Source organism: Bufo gargarizans, chromosome 6 (genome assembly GCF_014858855.1).
Source record: "Bufo gargarizans isolate SCDJY-AF-19 chromosome 6, ASM1485885v1, whole genome shotgun sequence".
Lineage (NCBI taxonomy): Eukaryota > Metazoa > Chordata > Amphibia > Anura > Bufonidae > Bufo > Bufo gargarizans.
Genome location: NC_058085.1, coordinates 324,690,614 through 324,716,144, shown reverse-complemented (window position 1 = coordinate 324,716,144; position 25,531 = coordinate 324,690,614). Strand labels below are relative to the sequence as shown.

The 25,531-nt window shown below is 44.1% G+C and overlaps 1 protein-coding gene across 3 annotated transcripts in view; it reads right to left on the bottom strand.

The window, feature by feature from the left end:
• Positions 1-25,531, bottom strand: part of SH3PXD2A (SH3 and PX domains 2A) — a 312,517-nt gene that overhangs the window by 161,481 nt on the left and 125,505 nt on the right. For all 3 annotated transcript variants that reach the window (XM_044297873.1, XM_044297874.1, XM_044297875.1), the window contains one exon: positions 5,355-5,431. In XM_044297873.1, the coding sequence (XP_044153808.1) occupies positions 5,355-5,431 (77 nt within the window). The remainder of the gene's footprint in view (positions 1-5,354; positions 5,432-25,531) is intronic.

Below are 25,531 nucleotides of genomic sequence, written 5' to 3'. Positions count from 1 at the left end.
AGACAGTGTCCGCTGCAGACAGTGAAAGAGGACCTTTCATCTGCTTAACCCTAGTTTAATTAGTGTCTTACCTTATAGGGCGGCCCCCACTGATGTCATCGCACTTTATTTTTTTCCAAAGAGCTCATCCTCCCTGGCTATGAGCGGTGCGCTCTGATTGGATGCGCTCACAGCCAGGGAGAAGAGAACCGCTCCAGTCTCCGCCTAGTATAACCAAGTCGGCTAATTAGAATATAAGGCGCCGAAATCAACGGGGGACAACAGCAGATGAACTATGAATGTCACAGATATTTTTTAGATGTGCACACTTTACACTGGAGATGTGGCACAGCTAATCTCACTGTCCTCAGCGGACACCACACCGTATCAAAAAAAAAAAAAACTAGACTAGGGTTAAACAGATAAATGGTCCTCTTTAAATTATCCGCACCACATCTCCTGTGTAAAGTGTGCGCATCCAAAAAATATCAGTGACATACAGTGTACTTTTTTAATAGACGGTGTCCGCTGCGGACAGTGACATTACCAGTGCCACATCTCCAGTGTAAAGTGTGCACCTAAAATTTTTTAGCTGTGACATACCATGTACTTTTTTCGTAGACGCTTTGGACAGTGACATTACCGGTGGTACCTCTCCTGTATAACGTTTCCTCATCCCCAAATACCTGTGACATTCCCTGTAATTTTTTATTAGTCGGTGGTGACAGCATTGACATTATCTGCGGAATATCTCCGGTGTGACGTTTCCACATCCCAAATACCTTTTAAAAAAAATTTGCGCATACACATCCAAATCCTACACTACTGTATCTGTGACATACTTTCAAGCATTCACATCATCACATTTAAAATGAAGAAGGCGAGCAGTAAGGGATGGGGAAGTGGCTTTGATGCTGATGGTGCATGCAGAGGCCGTGGCCCGGGGCGCGTTGAAACTGTGCCTGCTGCTAGAGCACAAGAAAAACAATCATCCACGATACCTAGCTTCATGTCCCAGTTTGCGGGGTGGCGCAGGACACCACACTTGAAGTCAGACCAGTGCGACCAGGTGGATGGATTGCAGCAGATAATGCTTCCAGTCGGTTAAGCACCACCCTGTCTTCCACCAAGTCCAGTCTTGATACTCCTTCCTCCCACCATTTACAGTCTGGCCAAACAAGTGATCCCACACTCGGATATTCCGAGGACATTTATTCCTCGCCATTCCTTGATTTGGCCCTCTCGCCAAGCACGCTTGAAGAGGGACAGATCTTGTGCCCCGATTCCAGAACTCTTGAGCATCCACATTCACAAGAAGATGACGGTGGGGAACAGCAATTACTGTTTAATGAGGTGGATGATGATGACACACAGTTGCCAATATCTCAACAGCAATTACTGTCTCAGGAGGTTGAGGAAGAGGATGAGACACAGTTGTCAATCACTGAGGTTGTGGTTAGGTCAACAAGTCAGGAGGATGAGCAGAGTGAGGAAGTGGAAGATGAGGTGGTGGACGATAAAGTCACTGACCCAACCTGGGAAGGTGGAAAGTCGGACGAGGACAGCAGTACAGAGGGGGAGGGAACTGCAGCACTGCAGCAGGCTGGAAGAGGCAGTGGGTTGGCAAAAAGGAGAAGGTGGGCCACACAAAACATGCCTGCAGCTGTTCCACAGAGCACCTCCTTGCAAAAATCTCCCTTGCCAAGGGGTAGGTGTTCTGCAGTCTTGCGCTTTTTTAAGGAAAGTGCAGACGACAAAATAATTATAATTTGCAAACCGTGCCATACAAAAATGAGCAGGGGCGTGAACACTAGCAACCTCACCACCACCAGCATGATCTGCCACATGGCATTAAAGCACCGTAATAGGTGGGCCGAATGCCTGGGTCCACAATCTGTGTCTGCGGGTCACATCACTGCCTCCTCTTCTCCTGTGTTACGTGCTGGCCAATCCCCTGTCCAAGCTGCAAGCCCAGATGCCTCCTGCCCTGCACCTGGACCTTTGAAAGCACCATCAGTGACCACATCCACTCCCGTGTCCCAGCGCAGCATACAGATGTCCTTACCCCAGGCATTTGAACGCAAGCGCAAATACCCAGCCATCCACCACAGGCCATAGCTCTAAATGCGCAGCTTTCCAAATTACTGGCCCTGAAAATGTTGCCATTTAGGCTTGTGGACACTGAGGTCTTCCGCAGCCTGATGTCGGCAGCTGTCCCACGTTACACAGTCCCCAGCCGCCACTACTTTTCAAGGTGTGCCGTGCCCGCCTTACACCAACATGTGTCCTGTGACATCACACATGCCATGACCAACGCAGTTACTGGGAAGGTCCACTTAACCACGGACACATGGACAAGTGCATTCGGCCAGGAACGCTACATTTCCCTGACGGCACACTGGGTGAATGTTGGAGGCCGGGAGCGACTCGTACCCTGGGATGGCACAGGTACTACCGACGACAAGGATTGCAGGCCCTACGTTGATCAGGGTTTCCACCAGCACCTACGTTAGTGGCTCCATCCCCCACTTCTCCTCCTCCTCCTCCACTTCCACCTCCGAATTATCCGCGTGCAGCACCAGTCAGTCATCAGTCGGTAGCTGGAAGCAGTGTAGCACTGCAATGGGGAAGCGGCAACAGGCCCTGCTGAAGCTGATAAGCTTAGGGGACAAACAGCACACCGCTGCAGAGCCGTGGCAGGGGAAAAGGGACCAGACTGAGCTGTGGCTCTCGCCACTCAACCTAGAACCAGGCATGATTGTGTCTGATAATGGCCATAACTTGGTTGCGGCTTTGGAGCTCTGCAAGCTCAGACACATCCCATGCCTAGCCCATGTCTTAAACTTAGTGGTTTAGCGGTTTCTCAAAACCTACCCCAATTTGCCTGAGCTACTGGTGAAGGTGCGCCGCGTGTGTGCACATTTCCGCAAGTCATCGACAGCTTCAGCCGGTCTGTCAACTCTGCAGCAGCGCTTGAAATTGCCAGCTCACCGGCTGTTGTGTGACGTGAGCACTCGCTGGAACTCGACGTTCCACATGTTGGCCAGGCTTTATGAGCAGCAGAGGGCAGTAGTGGAATACCAGCTGCAACATGGTCGTCACCTTTCAAGTCAGCTTCCGCTATTCACAAGCGAGGAGTGGGCATGGATGTCTGACCTCTGTGAGGTTTTAAGAAACTTTGAGGAATCAACACAGATGGTGAGCAGCGATAATGCTATTATCAGCGTAACCATCCCACTTTTGTATCTACTCAAACGCTCGCTGCTCACAATTAAGGCGGACGCTTTGCATGTTGAAGAGGTGGAAATGGGGGAATACATTACACAGGGTGATAGCCAGACCACCCTCAGTTCGTCTTCTCAGCGCAAATTGGAAGATGAAGAGGAGCACAAGACGGTTGCCTCCGCTACAGAGGGTAGTACCCATGGAAGTTTTATTCTATCTGTTCAGCGTGGGTGGGCAGAAGAGGGGGAAGAGGATGAGGAGATCCTCCTGATGACGACAGCAAAGTTTTGCCTGTTGATACTCTGGCACACATGGCTGACTTTATGTTAGGCTGACTTTCCAGCGACCCGTGCGTTATACGCATTTTAGACAACACGGATTACTGGTTGTTCTCCCTTCTCAACCCCCACTACAATGAGAACTTCTCATCTCTCATTCCTCTGGTGGAGAGCATGAGCAAACAGTGCAATACTAGAAGATCCTAGTTGAAAAATTGCTCCAGAAATTTTCATCTGACAACGCTGACGGCAGAGTCCGTTGTTCCTTGGCAAACCGAGGAGGGGAGACGAGGGGAACACACAGCAGTTCCAACAGAGGCAGGGCAACACTCTCCAAAGCCTGGGACAGTTTCATGACACCCCGCCAGCACCCTCACCCTGATGCATGGCCTGGTGTCACGAGGGAAACATTTTGGAAGATGGTGAAGGAGTACATAGCGGACCGTGTCAGCGTCCTTAATGATTCCTCAGTGCCTTACAACTACTTGGTGTCCAAGCTGGACACGGGGCACGAACTGGGGCTCTACGCCTTGGAGGTGCTAGCCTGCCCTGACGTCAGCGTTTTGTCTGAGCGGGTATTTAGTGCTGCTGGTGGCATTATAACAGATAAGCGTATCCGCCTGTCAACTGAAAATGCTGACAGGTTGACTCATAAAAATGAACAAGGCCTGGATTGACCATGACTTCTTGACTCCATCAGAGAAAACCTGATGAACATAAAGGCACTTTAAATGTGTTGTTTATAATGTACTGAATACACTGTATTCCCATGCACCCCTTCCACCACAAACAAGGGTATATGGCTGAATCTTTCTTTTCTCATCCTCCTTTTTCTCTTCCATCATATCAACATGCTTATTCATCGCATATATGCCCTCACCTACAATGTTTTACAGGGTCAGCTCACCAGCAGGCCTTCGCATATAATGTTTTACAGGGTCAGCTCACCAGCAGACCCTCGCATATAATTTTTTACAGGGTCTGCTCACCTGCAGGCCAGCACCTACAATATTTTACAGGGTCAGCAGGCCCTCACCTAATTATACCTAATCGGTAATTTGCGCGCTGATGCCTTGCTTGGATGTGGTAGCTGTTTCTCAGGCTCCCTCTCCGGAATCGAACCCCGATTCCCCATTACCTGTAGTCACCATGGTTTGCGCTGACAATAACATCGAAAGTTGATAGGCCAGACATCCGAATGAATCGTCGCCATCACTGGGATGTGCGATTGGCCCCAGGTTATCTAGAGTCACCAAAGCGGCAGCAGACCCTCGTCCATAATGTATTAGATGGTCAGATCAACAGGCCTTTGCTCCAAATGTTTTTGAGGGTCACCGGTAGGCCATCAATCATAATTTTTTAAGGCTATGTATGATGCCCTCCTTTATGTGTAATAAAGGGTGTATTGGCGTGCCGGTTCCTTGTAATTTTTGGCAGCCCTTTTACTTAGTGCATAGGCTTTATGAGTGTAGGAGTCCCACTACATGAACAATTGTACCACAATGTGAATGATGCCCTCCATTATGTGATAGCAGCACTTACACTTTATATACAAGTAAATATACAGGAAAGAATGTTTCCTAACAATTTTTCCTCTAAAATCGATTTTATCTTCGGTTTGGTGTGTATTATTGTCAGTCTGTAAAAGTGGCGTACTACTTGGACAACATCGTTCCCAGCAGCGTCATGTGAGTCCAAGATGCATCCAGACATCCTCCCCATGCTGTTTCCAAACCATTTCAGTGGTGTTTCCATCAATTTCTGACCTTTTCCTATGAACCAGACACCCTCCCCTCTTCAGAGCAGGGGGTGCCTGGTTCAATGCTCTGGTTCTCCCATTGACTTCCATTATACTCAGGAACGTGTTCTTACCCTGCAATACTCATCAATGGGCTTAAGTCTTTTCACAGCTACATCACGAATATGGCTCCTCCGGAACAATATTTTTCCTAAAATGAAACAAAAAGAATATTGTTGAAATATCAAATCAAAGAGGTTATCCAAGATTAAAAAAAAATAAAAAACTGCATAGAGTAGGAAAAATAAAATAAAGAATAAACGGCACTGCTGCTCCAGCAGTACTGCTGGTCCAGTCCCTTCTAGTCCTGCAGCTAGCACATGCTGTACATCATTTATCTGACCACTCGAATTTGGCCAAGTCAGTGGTCACGTGAGGGACTTCACCCAATGCAGTAAACAGTTCATCCAGCTCTAAAGGGTTAAAAGCTATTTCTAGCTTTAGGGCTCATCCACATTGCCGATCCGCAAAACACGGATAACGGCTGTGTGCATTCCGCATTTTGTGGAACGGAAGGGCCAGCCCCTAATAGAACAGTCCTATCCTTGTCTATAATGCGGACAATAATAGGACTTGTTCTATTTTTTGCGGATCGGCAATGCAGACACAGAATGCACATGGAGTCATTTCCGTTTTTTGCGGCACCATTGAAGTGAATGTTTTTTCTACTGCCCCCAGTAGTGTCCCCCACTGCTCCCAGTAGTGTCCCCCACTGCTCCCAGTAGTGTCCCCCCACTGACCCAGCAGGTAGTGCCCCCCCACTGCCCCTAGTAATGTCCCCTAGTGTCCCCAGTATTCACTTACATGTGACAGGCCCAGCATGTAGTACAGTGACAGTGCGGGGCCCTGTCAGAGCACTCAACTCACCTACATCACATGCTCTCCAGCATCAGGCCCCAGCACTGCCCTAGTAGAATTAGTCACAAATTAAATGGGTGGGCGAAGCCTGACTAACATTGGTTAGGCACCGCTTACCTACTTAATTTGTGACTAATTCTAGTAGGGCAGTGCTGGGGCCTGATGCTGGAGCGCATGTGATGTAGGAGAGTTGAGTGCTCTGACGGGAACCAGCATTAAGTACAGTGACTGTGCCGGGCATCGTTATATGTGAGTGAAGCGGGTCCCTCACCCCCGTCGGGCCTGGTCACAGTCGCACCCTCTGCAACCGCGATCGTTACACCCCTGCATACCGCTTTGCCATCATCCGTCAACACTTTCACATTAGAACTTCACCCAATGCACCATTCCTGAAGGCAAATATGTCTTCCCACTTTCTGATGCACAGTGGAAAGGATGTAAAAAAATAAAAAATAAAAAAATAAGCGACAAAAACGTTGCTATCAGAACTGAAAGAACTACTGATACGTTCATGTTTTTTTATATGTGAACATTATAAAAAATAATACTAAATCTGATACTAGATGATGGAGTCAAATCCTGCGTACCACTGAGTGGCCAACACATTTATGCTTTAAGACACTAGATTTATCTCTTCTACCCACTGAGTAGTAAACGGATATTACAAAGATCCCATTTAAAAAGATCTCATGCTGCTTGCAGTGGAAAGTGCCAAGGTTTATGTAAAACTAGTACTGACCTTGCTCACGCGAGCAAAGGTGCCCCAACGGTGTCCAAGAATATTCATGTATCCCAACACTGGGACCATTGTGCATTTACACGAAAATCATTTGTCCAACTGGCAAACATTGTGGTGTCTTGAAAATCAAGCTCTCCCCGTGAAGCAGTGTAGGGTTCTGTATTCCCCACACAGGTTATACACAATAAAATTATTTATATTTTTAATTAGTCTTTATCTAAATTATTTCCATGCAAGTAATATTTTAAGCATCTAAAAGCCCCTCCAGTCCAAAAATTTGACTGTACGTTGCTAACCTATTGTCAACGAGCCTGGTACCTGCCATTTGATCCATCATTCTTCTCTTCTTCGCAGGTGCTCCCTCATTGTCTTCATTACAAAATGGCCACCACAGCCTCTGACTATACTGTCCACCTTGTGGAACAAAAGTCTGGGACACCTTGCCTTTGGATGGACCATAGCCAATGAAGTAGGCTTTTTATATCGATGCTGGGCTATCTCAGGTCAGGGAGCATGTTTCAGACTATCACAGCACAAAATGTAGCCTGACTCTAAGGCGGCCACTTTGTTATGAAGGCAACGGGGAAGCAGAACAGAGGAATGGAGTAGGATGGATCATGAGGAGAGCAAAGTACAAGAAGATGGAGTCTAAGTAGGTTTACCAAAAACAAGTCAAGGGCTTCTACACAACACAACACATGAAGGGTATTTAAATAAGGATAGAATGGTTGCAGCCCCTTACGTAGGCACGGGTTGGGATAATTGTTATTATCGTACAAACACTTATTTCCATAAGTGCCCTATGTAAATATGCCACCAGTCACCTAATGAACGAGCAAATATTCATTCATCTGGTGGTCCCACCTTCAGGTGCACATTAAATCATTGTTAGCAGCACATCTTCCTATGTAAAAATGGATGTGCTGCAGGCAAGGAATTAAAGGGATACACCAACTTCTAGATATTGATGACCCAAGTCAGGTCATCAATAAGAGATCGGTTGGGGGTCTTACACCCAGCACCCCTACCTATCAGCTATCTTCGGGAGCCACCAGCGCTAAAATAAACTTCACTGTCACTTCTGCAAATAGCCAAGTCAACACACTATGCATAAGACATAAAAGTCCCAAACTGGAATATCAGGGTTTCCAACCAGATCAAAAAAAAAAAATTCTGGACAGCTTACCCAAAAATAAACAGAGAACATTTTGTATGGACAAAATTTAAAACCATAATTAATTATAAAGATTATAAGTAATACATGCCTATAGCTCAAAATACTGATAAGAACTCATCACCAGTATTTACTAAGAACTGTACAATTACAGTAATTATCATCAAAATACCTTGCTCAAGTACCACCAGCCTCAAAAAATTCACAGACATGTTTATTTTTTTCACAGACACAGGAAAAGAGTTGCCTTTTTTTTTTACGGACTGTCCATGAATTTCTAGACAGCTGGCAACCAAGGGGAATAACCCTATAAACTTGATAAATTAAAACTATCTAGTGAAATTTCAAGTTCCCTCTAGCGGTGTGTGGTGAAACTAGTCATTTGAAACGTACAGCAATTTTGAAATATTTTTGGAATCTCTCAATAACCCTAAACTGGAGATGAGGTGAGAGATAATTTACAAATAACCATTTTCTGCACCAACTAAAGCCCACACTCCGTGAAGATATAAGTGAGGGACATGAACATGTGGAGTCACTGTGGGTAGAGATCCATGGAGCTAAAAACAACAATAAATTACTAATAGGAGTTTACTATAAACCACCTAACATACCAGAGTCCACAGAAAATCTACTACTAAACGAGATAGACAAGGCGGCAAATCATAATGAGGTGGTTATTATGGGGGACTTAAACTTGTATATCTCTTAAAGGAAACAGGTCCTTGGCAATAACCAAGGACAATTACCTTACCCAACTGGTTCAGGACCTGACTAGAGGGACGGCCATATTGGACTTAGTATTAACCAATAGGCCTGACAGAACAACAGACGTGCAGGTTGGGGGACACCTGGGAAATAGTAACCATAAAGTAATAACCTTCCAATTATCATTCAAAAGAGCGTTTCTACAGGGAGGAACAAAAATACCAAACTTCAAAAAAGCTAAATTTAGCCAACTAAGAGAGGTCATAGGCCTAACTGGGACAAAGTCCTCAAAAATAAAAATACAGCCACAAAATGGGATATCTTTAAAAGCATCCTAAAATCTCATTGTGAGAGGTACATACCGTATGGGAATAAAAGGTTAAGGAACAAAAAGAAACCAATGTGGATAAATAGAACTGTAAAGAAAGCTATAAATGACAAAAAGAAAGCATATAATAATATAAGGAAAAAAATAGAACATGTAAAAAACAAATAAAAGCAGCCAAACTAGAGACCGAGAGATTAATTGACAAAGAGAGTAAAACTAACCCTAAAATGTTCTTCAATTATATAAATGTTAAAAAGTATAAATCTGAAGGTGTCGGCCCTTTAAAGAGGATTGAGGGGGGAGTCGAAGAGAGCGACGAGGAGAAAGCAAAGCTGTTAAATATTTTTTTCTCCAATGTATTCACTGAGGAAAATAAACTGTCAGATGACCTGCAGAATGTAAAAATAAATTCCCCATTAAAAGTGTCCTGTCTGACCCAGGAAGAAGTACATCAGCGACTTAAAAAGATTAAAATAGACAAATCGCCAGGACCGGATGGCACACACCCCCGTGTCCTAAGGGAATTAAGTAATGTCATAGCCAGACCCTTATTTCTGATATTTGCGGACTCTATACTGACAGGGAATGTCCCACAGGATTGGGGCATGGCAAATGTGGTGCCAATATTTAAAAAGGGTCCAAAAACAGAGGCTGGAAACTATAGGCCGGTAAGTTTAACATCTGTTGTGGGTAAACTGTTTGAAGGTTTCCTGAGAGATGCTATGTTAGAGCATCTTAACGGAAATAAGCAAATAACGCCATATCAGCATGGCTTCGTGAGGGATCGGTCATGCCAAACTAATTTAATCAGTTTCTATGAGGAGGTAAGTTCTAGACTTGACAGCAGCGAATCAATGGATGTCGTATATCTGGACTTCTCCAAAGCATTTGACTCTGTACCACATAAAAGGTTAGTATATAAAATGAGAATGCTCGGACTGGGAGAAAACGTCTGTATGTGGGTAAGTAACTGGCTCAGTGATAGAAAACAGAGGGTGGTTATTAACGGTACATACTCAGATTGGGTCACTGTCACTAGTGGGGTACCTCAGGGGTCAGTATTGGGCCCTATTCTCTTCAATATATTTATTAATGATCTTGTAGAAGGCTTGCATAGTAAAGTATCAATTTTCGCAGATGACACTAAACTGTGTAAAGTAATTAACACTGAAGAGGACAGTATACTGCTACAGAGGGATCTGGATAGATTGGAGGCTTGGGTAGATGGGGTTTAACACTGACAAATGTAAGGTTATGCACATGGGAAGGAATAATGCAAGTCACCCGTACATACTAAATGGTAAAACACTCGGTAACACTGACATGGAAAAGGATGTAGGAATTTTAATAATTTGCAAAAACCAGTGTCAGGCAGCTGCTGCCAAAGTCAATAAGATAATGGGTTGCATCAAAAGGGGCATAGATGCCCGTGATAAAAACGTAGTCCTACCACTTTACAAATCATTAGTCAGACCACACATGGAGTACTGTGTACAGTTCTGGGCTCCAGTAAACAAGGCAGACACAGCAGAGCTGGAGAGGGTCCAGAGGAGGGCAACTAAAGTAATAACTGGAATGGGGCAACTACAGTACCCTGAAAGATTATCAAAATTAGGGTTATTCACTTTAGAAAAAAGACGACTGAAGGGAGATCTAATTAATATGTATAAATATATCAGGGGTCAGTACAGAGATCTATCCCATCATCTATTTATCCCCAGGACTGTGACTGTGACGAGGGGACATCCTCTGCGTCTGGAGGAAAGAAGGTTTGTACACAAACATAGAAGAGGATTCTTTACGGTAAGAGCAGTGAGACTATGGAACTCTCTGCCTGAGGAGGTGGTGATGGTGAGTACAATAAAGGAATTTAGGAGGGGCCTGGATGTATTTCTGGAGCGTAATAATATTACAGGCTATAGCTACTAGAGAGGGGTCGTTGATCCAGGGAGTTAGTCTGATTGCCTGATTGGAGTCGGGAAGGAATTTTTTTATTCCCCTAAAGTGGAGAAAATTGGCTTCTACCTCACAGGGTTTTTTTTTTTTTTTGCCTTCCTCTGGATCAACTTGCAGGATAACAGGCCGAACTGGATGGACAAATGTCTTTTTTCGGCCTTATGTACAATGTTACTATGTAACTCTGAATGTTCTCCCAAACTGCTTTATTATATTATGGACATTGCCTAGAAGTGTCTCTTGTAATACTATTACCATTTTGCTGTGTACTGGCTCTTGAGTCATAGCAATCCAGACCCTACACATCGTGGCATAAATCACCAAAACCTCAACCTATAAATATGATGGTCCAATCCACATCAACTGATACATCAAGTTGGGTTCCTGATCTAATTGGATTTGTGCACATCTTCTACCTATGCCCCCAAGGGTAGACACAGAATAATTTGTGCCCTCCATTCCCCTGATGCTAACTATTTTACTTTGTTCTAATCCTTCGTCAGACTCTTTTCAAAATGTCTGCCACTGTCTGACTTACCGATGCAGAGTGTTGTTGGAAAGTCTAAGACATGCTGCCCTCCACCAACCTCTGATGGGCCGTGTGTATTTAAATTTTTAGGCTTGCATTATAGAGCTGCTTTATAGTCTAAAAATTAATAGTCGTTGTCTTGTTGCCCTAAAAAACCCTAAAGTATCTCCGAAGAGTGTAAGCTAGGGCTTGTCCATGTTACCTACTGACTGCAAGATTCACTGTAAGTAAATAAGTTATTGGTTCTAATACTCACTTTTCATACATATAAAACTTTACTACAAAAACTACACATTAAAAAAATAAATAAAAAAAGGCGGTGAACAATAGTATAGAAGGAAACACACGGCTGGTCAAGGCCTATGAAACAAAATAAATAAAGGATATAATTGAAAGGAGAAGAAGAGTTTAGCCAAAAACAGCACTAAGAAAAATCTGGAATAATAAAAGTATTACAACGATTCACAATGAAGGAACACTTCCACCTCTCACAGAATTTCCTTCAAAACAAAGATAAGACAACAGCTCGGAAGCGCGAGGACAGGACTGATGTTTACAAAGGCGCCATTTCCAATTTTTATCAGTAGGAAAATTAGACAAGTTGTATTCTTCCAAAATATTTACATCAGAATCAGGGACATACAAACAGTGAAGAGGACCCCCATGTCCCTCTTGAATGTTGATTAAAACCACCCAACTCATATCTAGATGGACCCAGGAGGACATGGCACTTGTTTGACCCAATAACTTTCTGTGATCCTTAGGTTACTTTAACACAACCCTGCTTTAACGTATGGCCTGCCTCTATAAAATGTACTTCCTGTAAGTAGGCAGAGTCTGTTGGATTCATTGATTAAGACCGGTGTTTTAGACGCCGGTCTGACTAACCCTGAGCTGGCACTTGATGCGCCCAAGTTACGCAGAGGCGTCAGAAAAGTACAAACAGCAGGTGGCGCTATACAGATACATTTTATTGAATAGCTCAGCGGCTCTGCTCAATTTTTAATTGTATGTAAATTACAAATGTTTTCAGATCCAGGTGCTGGTTTGAAAAATCTAATACCCATTTCATGACACAACCCCTTTAAGGACCATCTATACCAAAAATGGTCACTTTCAGATCTCAAATGTAATCAAAAGATTGAGGAACACAATGAAATAAAAATATCTAAGAATATCTAAGAATAAACTAGCTGTCAGGGGCAGTGATAGGGGAGCGTCTATATAAAGTAGCTGGGCGTTAGTGCAGCTTTAGTAGCGAAAGTCGAAGTGCATCATGGGTTTGGTTGGATACAACAACAGGAAGTGCTACATACAGGAGGGAAACAAACTGTTTATACAGTGAAAATAGGTCAGGAGAGTCCAAATAAATAAAAAAATAAAATATTGGGGAACGCGTACATGAGGTGAGCAACCACACAAGCACAATCATAGTAATCTTGGAAAAAGGGGTTTTAAAGGTTTTAAAAGTCAATATCCTAATATTGGTGGGGGTCTCACTCTTGGCACCCCCATTAATCATCAATGTGAAGGGACTGGGGCTTGTGAATGCTGCTCCCTCTTCATTGTCTACATTGGTTCCTCATACATAACGCTGCTGGTTATTGCAGCACTTCCTTATTCAAATAAATGGAACTGAGATGCCAGGCAGATCCCATGGACAAGACTGGTGTGGTTTGTGAAGAAAAGGGGAAGAAAAAAGAAACATAGATCAGTATTTCTAACCCCAGACAACCGCTCTAACACAAAGTCTCGTCTTTTTGTATTGAAATACACATGACAATGACCTCACCACAAGAATTTAGTCATGTGGCCACCACAATCCACTTCCGAGCATACAGCATGTATTCAAGATCAAGACTGAGGTTTCCTTATGTCAGTGATACTAGCGGCTTTCATTTCTCCCTCAAGATGCATGTGAGGACTAAAAGATCTATTTTTTACAGAGAAGAACATCTGCTCTACTCAGGTCAAGGGTGGGAAATCTTGGGAGGCATCTTGAGATTTGTTAGACCAGTGTTTCCCAACCAGTGTGCCTCCAGCTGTTGCAAAACTACAACTCCCAGCATGCCTGGACAGCCTTTGGCTGTGCGGGCATGCTGGGAGTTGTAGTTTTGCAACAGCTGGAGGCACACTGGTTGGGAAACACGGTGTTAGACAACCAAACAATGTGTGTGTAAGCACGTTTCCCACCAATTAACGGATGTACTCTTCAGAAATCCATTAGGAGCCTCCTTTGCAGATTTTGTCAAAAATGTAAAACAGTGACCAATTCAATGGGGTAGGTTGGGGACTGTTGGCATCAATCATGTGACTGATCCAGTACTGCCGTTACTCACATCTTTCTGTTTCTATAACAGCACAGAAAACGGAAATACAAGCACAGCTGAGAACATAGCCTAGGGTCAATGATGGCTAACCTCCGACGCTCCAGCTGTGGTGAAACTACGACTCCCAGCATGCTCTATTCATTTCTATGGAGTTTTGAGAACAGCCAAGAAAGTATGCATCTTGGGAGTCATAGTTTTACCACAGCTGGAGTGCTGGAGGTTAGCCTAGGTCCTCACCTTTCCACAACTGGGGGCTTTTTTTGTTCACAAATGTGTCATGGCTTCCAGTCATAATGGAAGCCATAAAACTGCAGCGGATTAAAATGGTGCCTGAGAAACCCATTTGACTAACAGTTTACTCCGTGCATGAAACCAAGGCTTGTCCTGACCTTATGTCATTGTGTTGTAAGCTGGGCGACTGGTTGGACATACTTCAGTGTTGACTGGGACCCAAAGTCTCTAACTTTGGCATATTCGGCAACAATAAAACGTCATATGCATATTGCTGGCTTACAAATCTCTAAGCTTTACTTTGTAGAGGCATGGTTTCCATATATAGCATTTAGAAGGGTTAACAAACCAAAAACGGTACAAGATTTGGAATCATTGACACTATAAGTTTAGGTGGTATTGAGAAACTCCCAGCACACCCTAACAGAGTAGGGGACACTGTTCCAGTGAATCTGGATGTACAGGTGGCCAGCACAACCAAATGTTAACATTATAGCCACACGGTAAAGACAAGTTTATATCAATTCTGATTTACATAAAAAAATTCAGTTAGCTATTGTAATTAGAATACAGAACACAAATATTATCCAACCAACATCTTCTACATATGACCAAATAATATTTGCCTTATTAACTAAAGCAACGCTCGTCCCTAAAATTGTCTACAAATGCAATAGCATAACTTGAGCAAGGCTAGTCCATTCTACGCACATTAAAGGGAGTCTGTCAGCAGCAGTTCTGACTATGCTAAACTGCTGGCAGCACTAGGTAGAGGCTGGAAAGAGCAGGATAAACATAGCTTTTGTGGAGCTATTATGAGAGGTAGTCTGAATATGAAATTTTATTTTGCCAAGGTCTGCTGCTGTAAGTGATCAGGAGGAGGAGCTTCACTGGTTCACAGCCCCTCTCCTCTCTTCTCAATGACCTGTATCATCCAACCAGGAGGAGGGAGGGAGGGGCTGTGGAGCCTCTCAGAGAAGACAGCACTTCACTGTGAAGCTCCACCTTCAGTGCACTTACAGGAGCAGAACCTGGACGTATAAAGATCACATTCACACCACTCCTGATAATAAAAAGCTCCGCAAAAGGTATGTCCTTCTAGCTCTCACCAGCCCCTACCTATTTCTGACAAAAGTTTAGTATGGTCAAAACTGCTGACAGACTCCCTTTAAATTGGTTCTCAAAATGTGTTTATGACTCATCAATATGATAGGGCCTAAAACATTATTTGGTGTTTTTCTACTTCTGAGACCACCATGCTTTCCTGTGCATTTTAGTTTAGACATATTATTTATTGCATCTTATTCCATTCTGTTGACATTGTGTACTGTGAATAAGGCCTAAAGGGTAGAACTGCACTGCTGAACACTTAGTAGATGATGGCCAGCAGGGCACTCCAAGAATGGGTAACATTAGGTAAGTGACTGGGTTACTTCAGCAACTGAAAAGAACGATGATGATCCAGTAGAACTGAAAGCATGCTATCAGGTGTCATCTCCTGGCTAGACCACTACTCCAGTCTCAGGCCTGTTCAAGGAAGACTAGGGATCACTGTCCACAAAGAAATACTGATTTGAGTGAAACTTGTAATTTAAAAGGTACAGTATTATCCTGGAAAAGATAATGATGACTTATCCTCAGGATAGTTGAAGTAGAAAAGTCTCAGCAGCATCTCTAGTTTTTTCTTTTTATTGCGAAAACTTCACAGCATATACACAAATAAAGTGCAGCGTTTCGGCTGTTACCAGCCTTTATCAAGCATAATCAGAAAGTGACATATACCAACATTAAATAGGATAACCTCCACCATCCTCAAAGCCATCCTCCAATAATATGCGTCTACCTGCAGTGCCTAGCCAATCATGACTGTTCCCAGTTACATTCCCTCTTTTGCATATATCAGCAATCTCACCTGTGTAAACTTCACCATGTTCTTACACGCTCCCGCCCGACGTTCGCGTCTCTGCTTCCACACTGCGCAAACTCGCGCTACAAGATGTTTACATATCACCCAGGCAACCGCGCTACAAATCTTGCGGAAATCCCGCGTGAACGCATCACAATACGTCTCTACTCATGACAAACACATGGTGCAACAGCACTCTACAAACCAAAAGTAAAGTACAAAGGTATATTACATTGCAAGTGCTATGCTAATAACTTAGAGATGCTTAGCAAATACATTTTGTACAAAATCATTTGAGCCCTTCTGCCGAACACCAAGGCGACCTCTATAAGAAGGGTCATACGTCTCTACTCATGTCACACAGCCGGCGCCGGGACTAACAGCGGCGCATGGATATGACATCACTATGTATCCAGTTGCCAGGGTAATGCACAAAACAAATTGGAGACACAGCGAAAGTGGAGCTAAAGGAGTGAGGGTCCATCTACCCAATTGTTCATGTCATATATATATCCATATCCAACAAATTGTGGCAGGATATGTATATAACTAGGTGATGTACATTTATTTAGGGACTGGGCATATAATTATCAAAAGCAGGTTACAAATATCATTCTTGAGGATATAACAAACATGATTAAAAACAATTAAAAAAATCACTAAGATTATACAGGATACGGAGGATGACCTCAATAAAGTGCTTTTATACATCCTAACTTAAGGGTCACCTTATTCAATCCCTACCACACTAAACTCTAAATTGAGACCATGTGGTTGCAGGGATCGCAGGGTATATATCCACTTGAGTTATTTTTTCCTTAAGATTTTTTCTCTGTCTCCACCCCTTCTAAGGAAACCCACTGCATCAATGACTCTGAAGCGCAACTGATTAATAGAATGTCCCTGCTCAATGAAATGTCTGGCGACTGGTTTGTCCAACGCACCTTTCCTTATTGTGCTCTTATGTTTGTTAATCCTTTCTCCCACCTCCATTGTAGTCTCACCCACATAGATGAGACTGCACAGACACTGTATCATGTAAATAACATCTTTTGATCGACAGGTGAAGAAACCATTAATTTGAATACTTTTCCACTATGGGGGTGTGTAAATGTATCACCCTTCATTATATTACTGCAGTTGCAGCATGACAGGCACAGTAAATTACCGTTCTTTTTGGGTGCTAGATACAATTGCTGATCCACCTTTGGACCACCAACATCACATTTCACTCGCTGGTGACCCGATGAGACCGAGTGTGCTGCTTTCATTCCTTCTTCTATTATCCTCAGGATAGGTCATCATTATCACATCAGTGAAAATCCAAGTCCTGGCATCCCCGCCGATCAGTTGTTTTGGGGAGCTACTGCGATCACCGAAGCCCTGTACATTGTATAGTGGCAGTACTTGGAAATGCAGCTGAGCCCCGTTGACTTAAATGGGTCTGAGCTGCAACTAGGCCACGTGACCGATGTACAGTGATGTCACTGGCCTAGGAAGATGCTGCGGTGCTCAAGGCGTTTTCTAACAGCTGATTGGTGGGGGTCCCGGATGTCGCATCCCACAGATCTGATACTGATGACTTATCCTGAGGATAAGTCACCCCTTTAATGGCCTACTGAACTAGCAAAAATAGTCCCAAAGAAGACATTTTCTTTTAGCAGCTTTTGGTTTTTGTGGATCATGTGCTGATAACAAACCATCTTCAACTTTTATGGGTCCAATTTGCGGGACAGAGCAAATTTGCCGGGACTGTGTCTGAAAATCAGGGATAGCCCCACCAAATTCGGGACAGTTGGCAACTCTGCATTTACTTATGCTGATGATTGTGAATAGTGTTAAGGGAACTTGTATTTTAAGTTCAGCGTCAAAAGTTCGGGTTATCAAAGAATCCCGTTATGTATTCCGCTACCATGGACCATAACAGAATTTGGCAAAAAAAATATACAATGCAACAGCACTCTGCAAACCAAATAAAGTACAATAACGCCAAAAAATTTGAAAGTATTCTGGTGCAAATGCTACGCTAATAAATTTGAGATGTGGAATGTGGAACCTGCATTCCCTGAATGCAATGGAGGCCAATATGGCACCAGTTAATGTGGTATTATTGTACTTTATTTGGTTTGCAGAGTGCGGTTGCATTGTATATTTTTTTGCCTTTGTGCTTTCAGCCATGGCAACGCGCACTGGATGTGCTGACTGACCCCTAATTTTTCATAATGGAATTGGAATCCATAACGGGATTCTTCAATAACCCAAACCCGAACTTTGGACCCCAAACTTAAAACACAAGTTCGCTCAACACGAATTGTGAGTAAACATTTATTCCCGATTATTGCCCTGTCTAAACGTGCCGCCGATCACCCAACAAACAAGCAAATGTTAGTTTCTTAGCAATCCCATCTTTTATGCTGAGCTAAAGATCATCACTTGAGAGCAGCACATCTCCTTATCTAAACAGGAAGTGCTGACGATATAGGAAAACTGTATAGGGACAATCATTTGCCCCCATACATATGGTGATGTGCTGCTCAACAATATGAGATAGCCAGGGTTCCGACTCATGGCACCCCCGCTGTTCAGCTGTTTGAGGAAGCTCCGGTGAGCACCATGGCCTCCTCACAGCTCACCAGGCACAGCTCTGTGAAGGGTACTACAGCTAAGCCCCATTCACTTGAATAGGACCGAGCTGCACCTAGGCCATGTGATTGATGAATGTGACGTCACTGGCCTAATGCAGCTGATCGGTGGGGGTGCAGGGAGTCAGACCCCCGCTGTCTATAGAAGTACATCTTGTATTCCCCATAAAATAACAATTTGGTGTCCCATCTCTGCGGGTGTTGAAAGTAGTGTCACTGCTGGCGAGCAGCATGGGACACCCCGGTCTCTGGGGGGGCCGGGCATTTGGATGGTCTGCATGGTGGCCAAATCTGCCCCTCATCAAGCAGTCTTTGCTGGTGAGAAGTCATTTTCTTGAACACTAACACAGGTTTCGCTCTGTCTGAAGACATGAAAACTGAACTCAAAGACTGAGTATACAAGCAATCTAAATGACAGAAAAACAAACCTTCCCTTGGCCACACAAGAACTTGGTGGCGAATGAATTCTCTACTTTAAACTAACTGCAATAACTCTTCTAGTTTACAACTGCAATTGTGGACATCCGTGGCTAATAAATTCAGAGGTGGTTAGATGGAAAGCTTGAGGTTTCAGCCTTCAGAAATGGCCTAGTGCCATTGGCTTGAACTTCGAAAGTATATTAAAAAAAAAATACTCACTGGGAAGCTAAGATTGTCAGTGTCTCTCCAAAGTAAATACGTACTGATAAAACAGACACACAGCATGTATCATATTAAATACTGCCCAATAGCTGCTTGCGTCAGCTGGAGATAGGTTTCTGACCGCTATATACGCGGACGGCATCTTGAACTGTAAGGTATTTGCAAGACACTGAGCTTGTCATCTACCAGAGTCAGCTTTCATTTACTGTGGGTTAACATTGCTTGTATGATGTTCCAAGTAAATCGTTCCCAAGAGGGAATCTCTGAGAAACCTTTCATAATTACAAAGTATAACTGAGGGAGCACTGAAGACTTTGTTCGTAGACAGGAAGCTGCTAGAAATAACACTCATTAATTAATCTTTTCAATATACAGTGCATTCAGAACTTCTCCAGACCCTTTCACTTGTTTCACATTTTATTATCTTGAGGCCTTGTGCTAAAATAGAAATAAAATCAAGTTTCTCCCCATCATTCTGAACTATGAAAACAGAATTTTAGAAATTTTGGAAAATTTATTAAAAATTAAAAACTAAAATGTTGCTGGACATAAGTATTCAGACCCTTTACTCAGTCCATTGGCAGCGATTACAGCCTCCAGTTGCCTTGGGTATGAGGCCACAAGGTTTGCACACCTGGGTTTGGGGATTTTCTGCCATTCATCTCTGCAGATCCTCTCAAGCTCGGTCAGGTTGGTTAGGAAGCTTTAGTGGAAGCCATTTTCAGGTCTCTCCAGAGATGGTCGATCAGGGCTCTAGATGGGCCACTGAAGGATATTCACAGAGGTGTCCCTAAGCCACTCCTGTGTTGTCTTGGCTGTGTGCTTAGGGTCATTGTCTGTTTGGAAAGTAAATATTTGGCCTAGTCTGAGGTCCAGAGCACTCTGGGTCAAATTTTCATTAAGAATATCTCTGTACTTTGCTCTATTTGGCTTTCATTCAACCCTGACCAGTCTCCTTGTCCCAGCTACTGAAAAACAACCCCACAGCATAATGCTGCCACCATTATGCTTCACAGTAGAGATTGCATTGGCAGGTGATGAGCAGTGCCTAGTGTCCTCCAGACATAACGCTTAGGTATGAGTCCAAAACGTTCAATCTTGGGTTTCAGCAGACCAGAGACTCTGGTTTCTCACAGTCTAATACAGTCTGAGAGTACTGCAGGTGCTTTTTTTTTTTTTCTTTTTGCAAACTCCAGGTAGGCTTTCATGCGTCTTTTACTGAGGAGAGGCTTCTTTCTGGCTACTCTGCCATAAAGCCCAGTTTGGTGGAGTGCTGCAGAGATGGTTGACCTTATAGAAGTTTTTCCCCTCTGCACACAGGGTCTCTAGAGTTCAGTCTAGAGGGTTCTTGGTCACCTCTCTTACCAAGGCTCTTCTCCCCCAATTATTAAGTTTGGGAAGGGTCTTGGTTGTTCTAAAATTCAGAACAGGCACTGTGTAACCCCAAGTCCACAGAGGGGCCCGTGGCAGTGAGCATGGGTCCAATGGATGCTTAAACGTTAAGGGAAAATTGACGGGTGCCACTTGCAGTGTAGCACCTGGAGCAACACCGCTCTACATGCACACACATTACACCACTGCATAGAACATTGCCCTTAAAGGGGGTGTCTCACTTCAGCAAATGGCATTTATCTTGTAGAAAAAGTTAATACCAGGCACTTACTAATGTATTGCGATTGCCCATATTTCCACCTTTACTGGCTGGATTCATTTTTCCATCACATTATACACTGCTCGTTTCCATGTTTCTGACCACCCTGCAATCCAGCAGCGGTGGTCGTGCCTGCCTCTCTGGTGGTCGGCACAATGGGAGCGTGCATAGGCCGGCAATTTTTTCTATAGTGTGCAAACACGGCCACCACTGCTGGATTGCAGGGTGGTCATAACCATGGAAACGAGCAGTGTATAATGTGATGGAAAAATGAATCCAGCCAGCTAAGGAGACAATATGGACAATCACAATATATTTTTAAGTGGCTTGTATTAACGTTCTCTACATAATAAATGTTATTTGCTGGAGTGACACAGCCTTTTTAAAAATGGTTTACGCTGGGTTCAGACCTGAGCGTACTTGAACGTACGCTCTGTATGCGCGATTGTACGGGCGTTTGCAATCGCGCATACAGAGACCAGCGAACGCCCATTGTCGCGCGTTTCAGCGGAAGTCTATGTACGGGAACGCGCGACAAGACGCTCCAAAGAAGCTCCTGTACTTCTTGGGACGTCGGGAGTTTTACAGCACGATCGTACGCGCTGTAAAACGCTCAGGTGAGAACCATTCCCATAGGGAATCATTGGTTCTTGCCTGTTGAGCGTTTTACAGCGCGTAGGAACACGCTGTAAAACGCTCAGGTCTGAACCCAGCCTAAAACCTAGCCTGACACCGAGATGAAGAAACTTGCAAAAAGCCTGTCAGAAAAATACAAGAAACAATTAGGAGATGATAATCACACATTCAAGGGCTTTAACACATCAGGTTGAACACCGATAGATCCCAGTTGGCAGCACCTCAGGCAAACGGGTGCATGGAGTTTGTATGTTCTCCTCGGGTTTGTGGGTTTTTCCTCAGTTGCCCTGGTTTCCTCCCACACTCCAAAAACATGCAGATGGGTTACTTTTACACTCACGTTTTGGGCGGATCCGTTACAATAATACAACCGCATGCATCCGTCAAGAACGGATTTGTTTGTATTATCTGTAATATAGCCAAGACGAATCCGTCTTGAACACCATTGAAAGTCAATGGGAGACAAATCCGTTTTTTATTGTGTCAGAGAAAAAGGATCCATTCTATTGACTTACATTGTGTGCCAGGACGGATCCGTTTGGCTCAGTTTCGTCAAGCGGACAGCAAAACGCTGCAGGCAGCCTCCAAAGCATTATGGAGACGGATCGGAAGCAAACTGATGCATTCTGAGCGGATCCTTTTCCATTCAGAATGCAGTAGAGCAAAACTGATCGGTTTTGGACCGCTTCCGAGAGCCCTGAACGGATCTCACAAACAGAAAGCCAAGACGCCAGTGTGAAAGTAGCCTTAATTTGATGAGCCTCAATGGGGACAGGGACTGCTCCTAGCAATGACAATCTCTGTACAGCGCTACAGAATACATTAGCGCTATATACTGTACACAACAACAGTTTGACTTCTCCTGACCTCTGTCTGGAAGGACCTCATTAGCTTCGCTGCGGCTTGTTGTGGCTTCTTATATCTGCTGCCAGAGCAAGCTGTGAGAACGAGCGCTAACACAAACACAGAGCACAAGATGACGTCCGCATCGTATCAATGTGCTCAATAATTTGTTTGGGAAGCGAGTAACCTCTAATCACTGTTGGACTGGGTTTTCCTCCAGAGGAAATTATTCTGAGGTCCTACCCGCCATCTATACAAATCAGTGCACATCCATCTCTCGTTGTTATTACTACACCCACAGGACAGATCCTAAACCTTGGTTTTCACAAGCGGACCTCATACTTCACACTAAGGCCCCATGTAAATGACAGTATTTTGGGTCCACAGTCAATCCAAATGTTTTGCGGATCTGATGTGGACCCATTCCGAAAAATGCAGACAGCACACCGCGTACCGTCCGCATCCACATGTCCATTTCGCTGTCCTCCAAAAAAAGATAAGACAAGAATAGGCAGCATGTGTAGAACAAGAAAATAGGGAACGCATACGGTTATCCAATTTGCGAACTGCATAATGATTATGGTCATGTGCATGGGGCCTTGATATTAAAGGGGTAATCAACTGACTAATGTAAGAAATGAAAATCAGACATCATATAGTCCATGCCAATCTCTTTCTAACAAAGCTAGAACCAGCCCTGTACCTCACATGGATCCAGAGATCTTCACATTCATTGCTCGGCTAGATTTATATCAAGCTGGCAGCTCAGGGGAGTGTCTTTTCTGCTGCAGCTCAGGGTGTGTGTCCATGCTCCTCCTATCACAGCTCAGGGGGCGTGTCCATTCTGCAGCAGATCTGGCCCTATCACAGCTCAGGAGGCAGTTAAAGGAGGAAAGTGAGGGGGGCGTGTCTCAGCTCCCCCTATCACAGCTCAGGGGGCGTGTCCATGCTCTCCCTATCACAGTTCAGGAGGCAATTGAAGGAGAAAACTGAGTATGTGTGGCCGTCTCATTGAGCCGGACAAAGAAAAAAGGGGGAAAAAAAAACAGCAGATGGCGCTATTCAGATACAGGATATTGAATAATTCAGTGGCTATGCTAAGATTTTAATTATATGCAATTACAAAAGTATTCAGATCCAGGTGCTGATTTGGAAACCATAGAATATTTTTCATGGATCAACCCTTTAAGAATGACTGAATAATTAGACTAGGACTACAGAAAATTCACAATGGGCAAGATTTTAAGGAAACATAAATGATGATGTAACATTGTTGCTCAAGTAAATAGGTCAGAAATTAATGCTGTGAAGTAAGACTATAAAAACGTACAAGTCTTCTCTGGTGTGGGAAACATCACAGAACCACACTTACAATATTAACATCAGAGAGCACTGACATTGCCGGCACTGGCATCCGGGTACGTGCCATGAAATACAGGCCCGTTCCCCCGCAGCACAACTTACCACTGTGTCTGCAGCCGTAAGCTCCCTGCCATTCTCTCCCTCATAAACAAGCATCTTAAAGGGGTTGTCCGGGTTCAGAGCTGAACCCTGACATACCCACATTTTCACGCAGGCAGCCTCTTTAATATGAGCCGGAGCATTTTATGCTCCGATGCTCTCCTTTGTCCTGCGCTGAATCATGTAGGTCAAAGGCATATTTTGAAGATCCTGTGACGTATCGGGCTCTCCTTAGGGCTGCCAGGCGGAGTCTTCCGCCCAGCGACGTCACCGGCACTAATGGGCAGGCTTTAGCGCTGCCCCAGCCTGTAAAACGGCTAGGGCAGCACTAAAGCCCGTCCATCAGAGACAGTGACGTCACTGGGAACACTGCTAGACGGAAGCCTCCGCCCAGCAGTGTGTTATTATAAACAAAAAAGCCCTTGCCCTTATTTATTTATTTATTTTTTACACTGCAGGAGCTTCACTACTGTGAGGGGAGCACTAAGGAGCCAGCATGACTGTAAGGGAGCCTAAGTACTGTGTAGGGGGTGCTAAGGGGGCATCCGACTGAAGGGGTACTGAGGGGGTATTTTACTGTTTTTGGGGACTAAGGGGCCATTCTACTGTGCGGGGGTAGTAAGAGGGCATTCAACTGTGATGGGGATACTAAGGGGGTTTTCTATTTTTTTTTTGGGCACTAAGGGGGCATGACTATTTGACTATTGTGTGGGGGCACAAAGGAGGCATAACCAGTTTGGGCAATATTAGCTAGGCGCGGTGGGGAAGGGGGGGGGGGGCGCTGAAGGGCAGCTGCTCAGGTGTGTGGGGGATCATTCAAAAATGTACTTTGGGGTCCAGCCTCTTCTAGTTACACCCCTGGTGTTTTCATAGGTGTGCTGGCTAATAGATGAAACCTCTCAATGACAGATCCCCTCTATTAGCTAAGAATTCTCTAACAGGGTATATGAAATTAGATTTTTGATCCACCAGACAACCCCTTTAATCAAGCTATAATAAAAAGTTCCACAACTTTCTAATTTTTACTTGCTGTTTCAGTTCCTTGGCATGTTCGAAATCTCTGTTGGCTGTCAGTGAATGATGACATTCTTATTTATATTCAAATATCGGGCTTCCTTAAATACACTTGTATCCCAATCCCTCGGGAGCTAAACAGCTCAGATTTCCAGCCGATAGATCTTATCTACAAAGATGAATAATAGAGGACTCCGCTCACATTGTCCTCATTCACTGACAGCAAACTGGGCTCTCGAAAATGTTCAGTGATTCAAACGTAAAGTAGTCATGGGAAAGATCTCTCTAAGCGTTCATTACACAAGAATTTAACCTTATTTATCGGCCTAAACGCAGACGCAAACAGTAATTACAATGGCGTATTGAGATGAATCAACAAGTGACCCAAATTTGGAATAGAGGAGGAGGGTAAAAGTATAAAACACATTGTAAAAATGTCACTGAATCCGGGTGACAGCAAAGGAACAAAGGGAAGGAGTGACGCACTTTCCAGTAAGTAACAAATCCCAATTTGTCCAGGCCTGCTGCAGACTGAACATCAGACGTCCATTATAATGGGCTGATTTACTGCGCTCCTGACCACACGGAGCACATCGTTTCCCC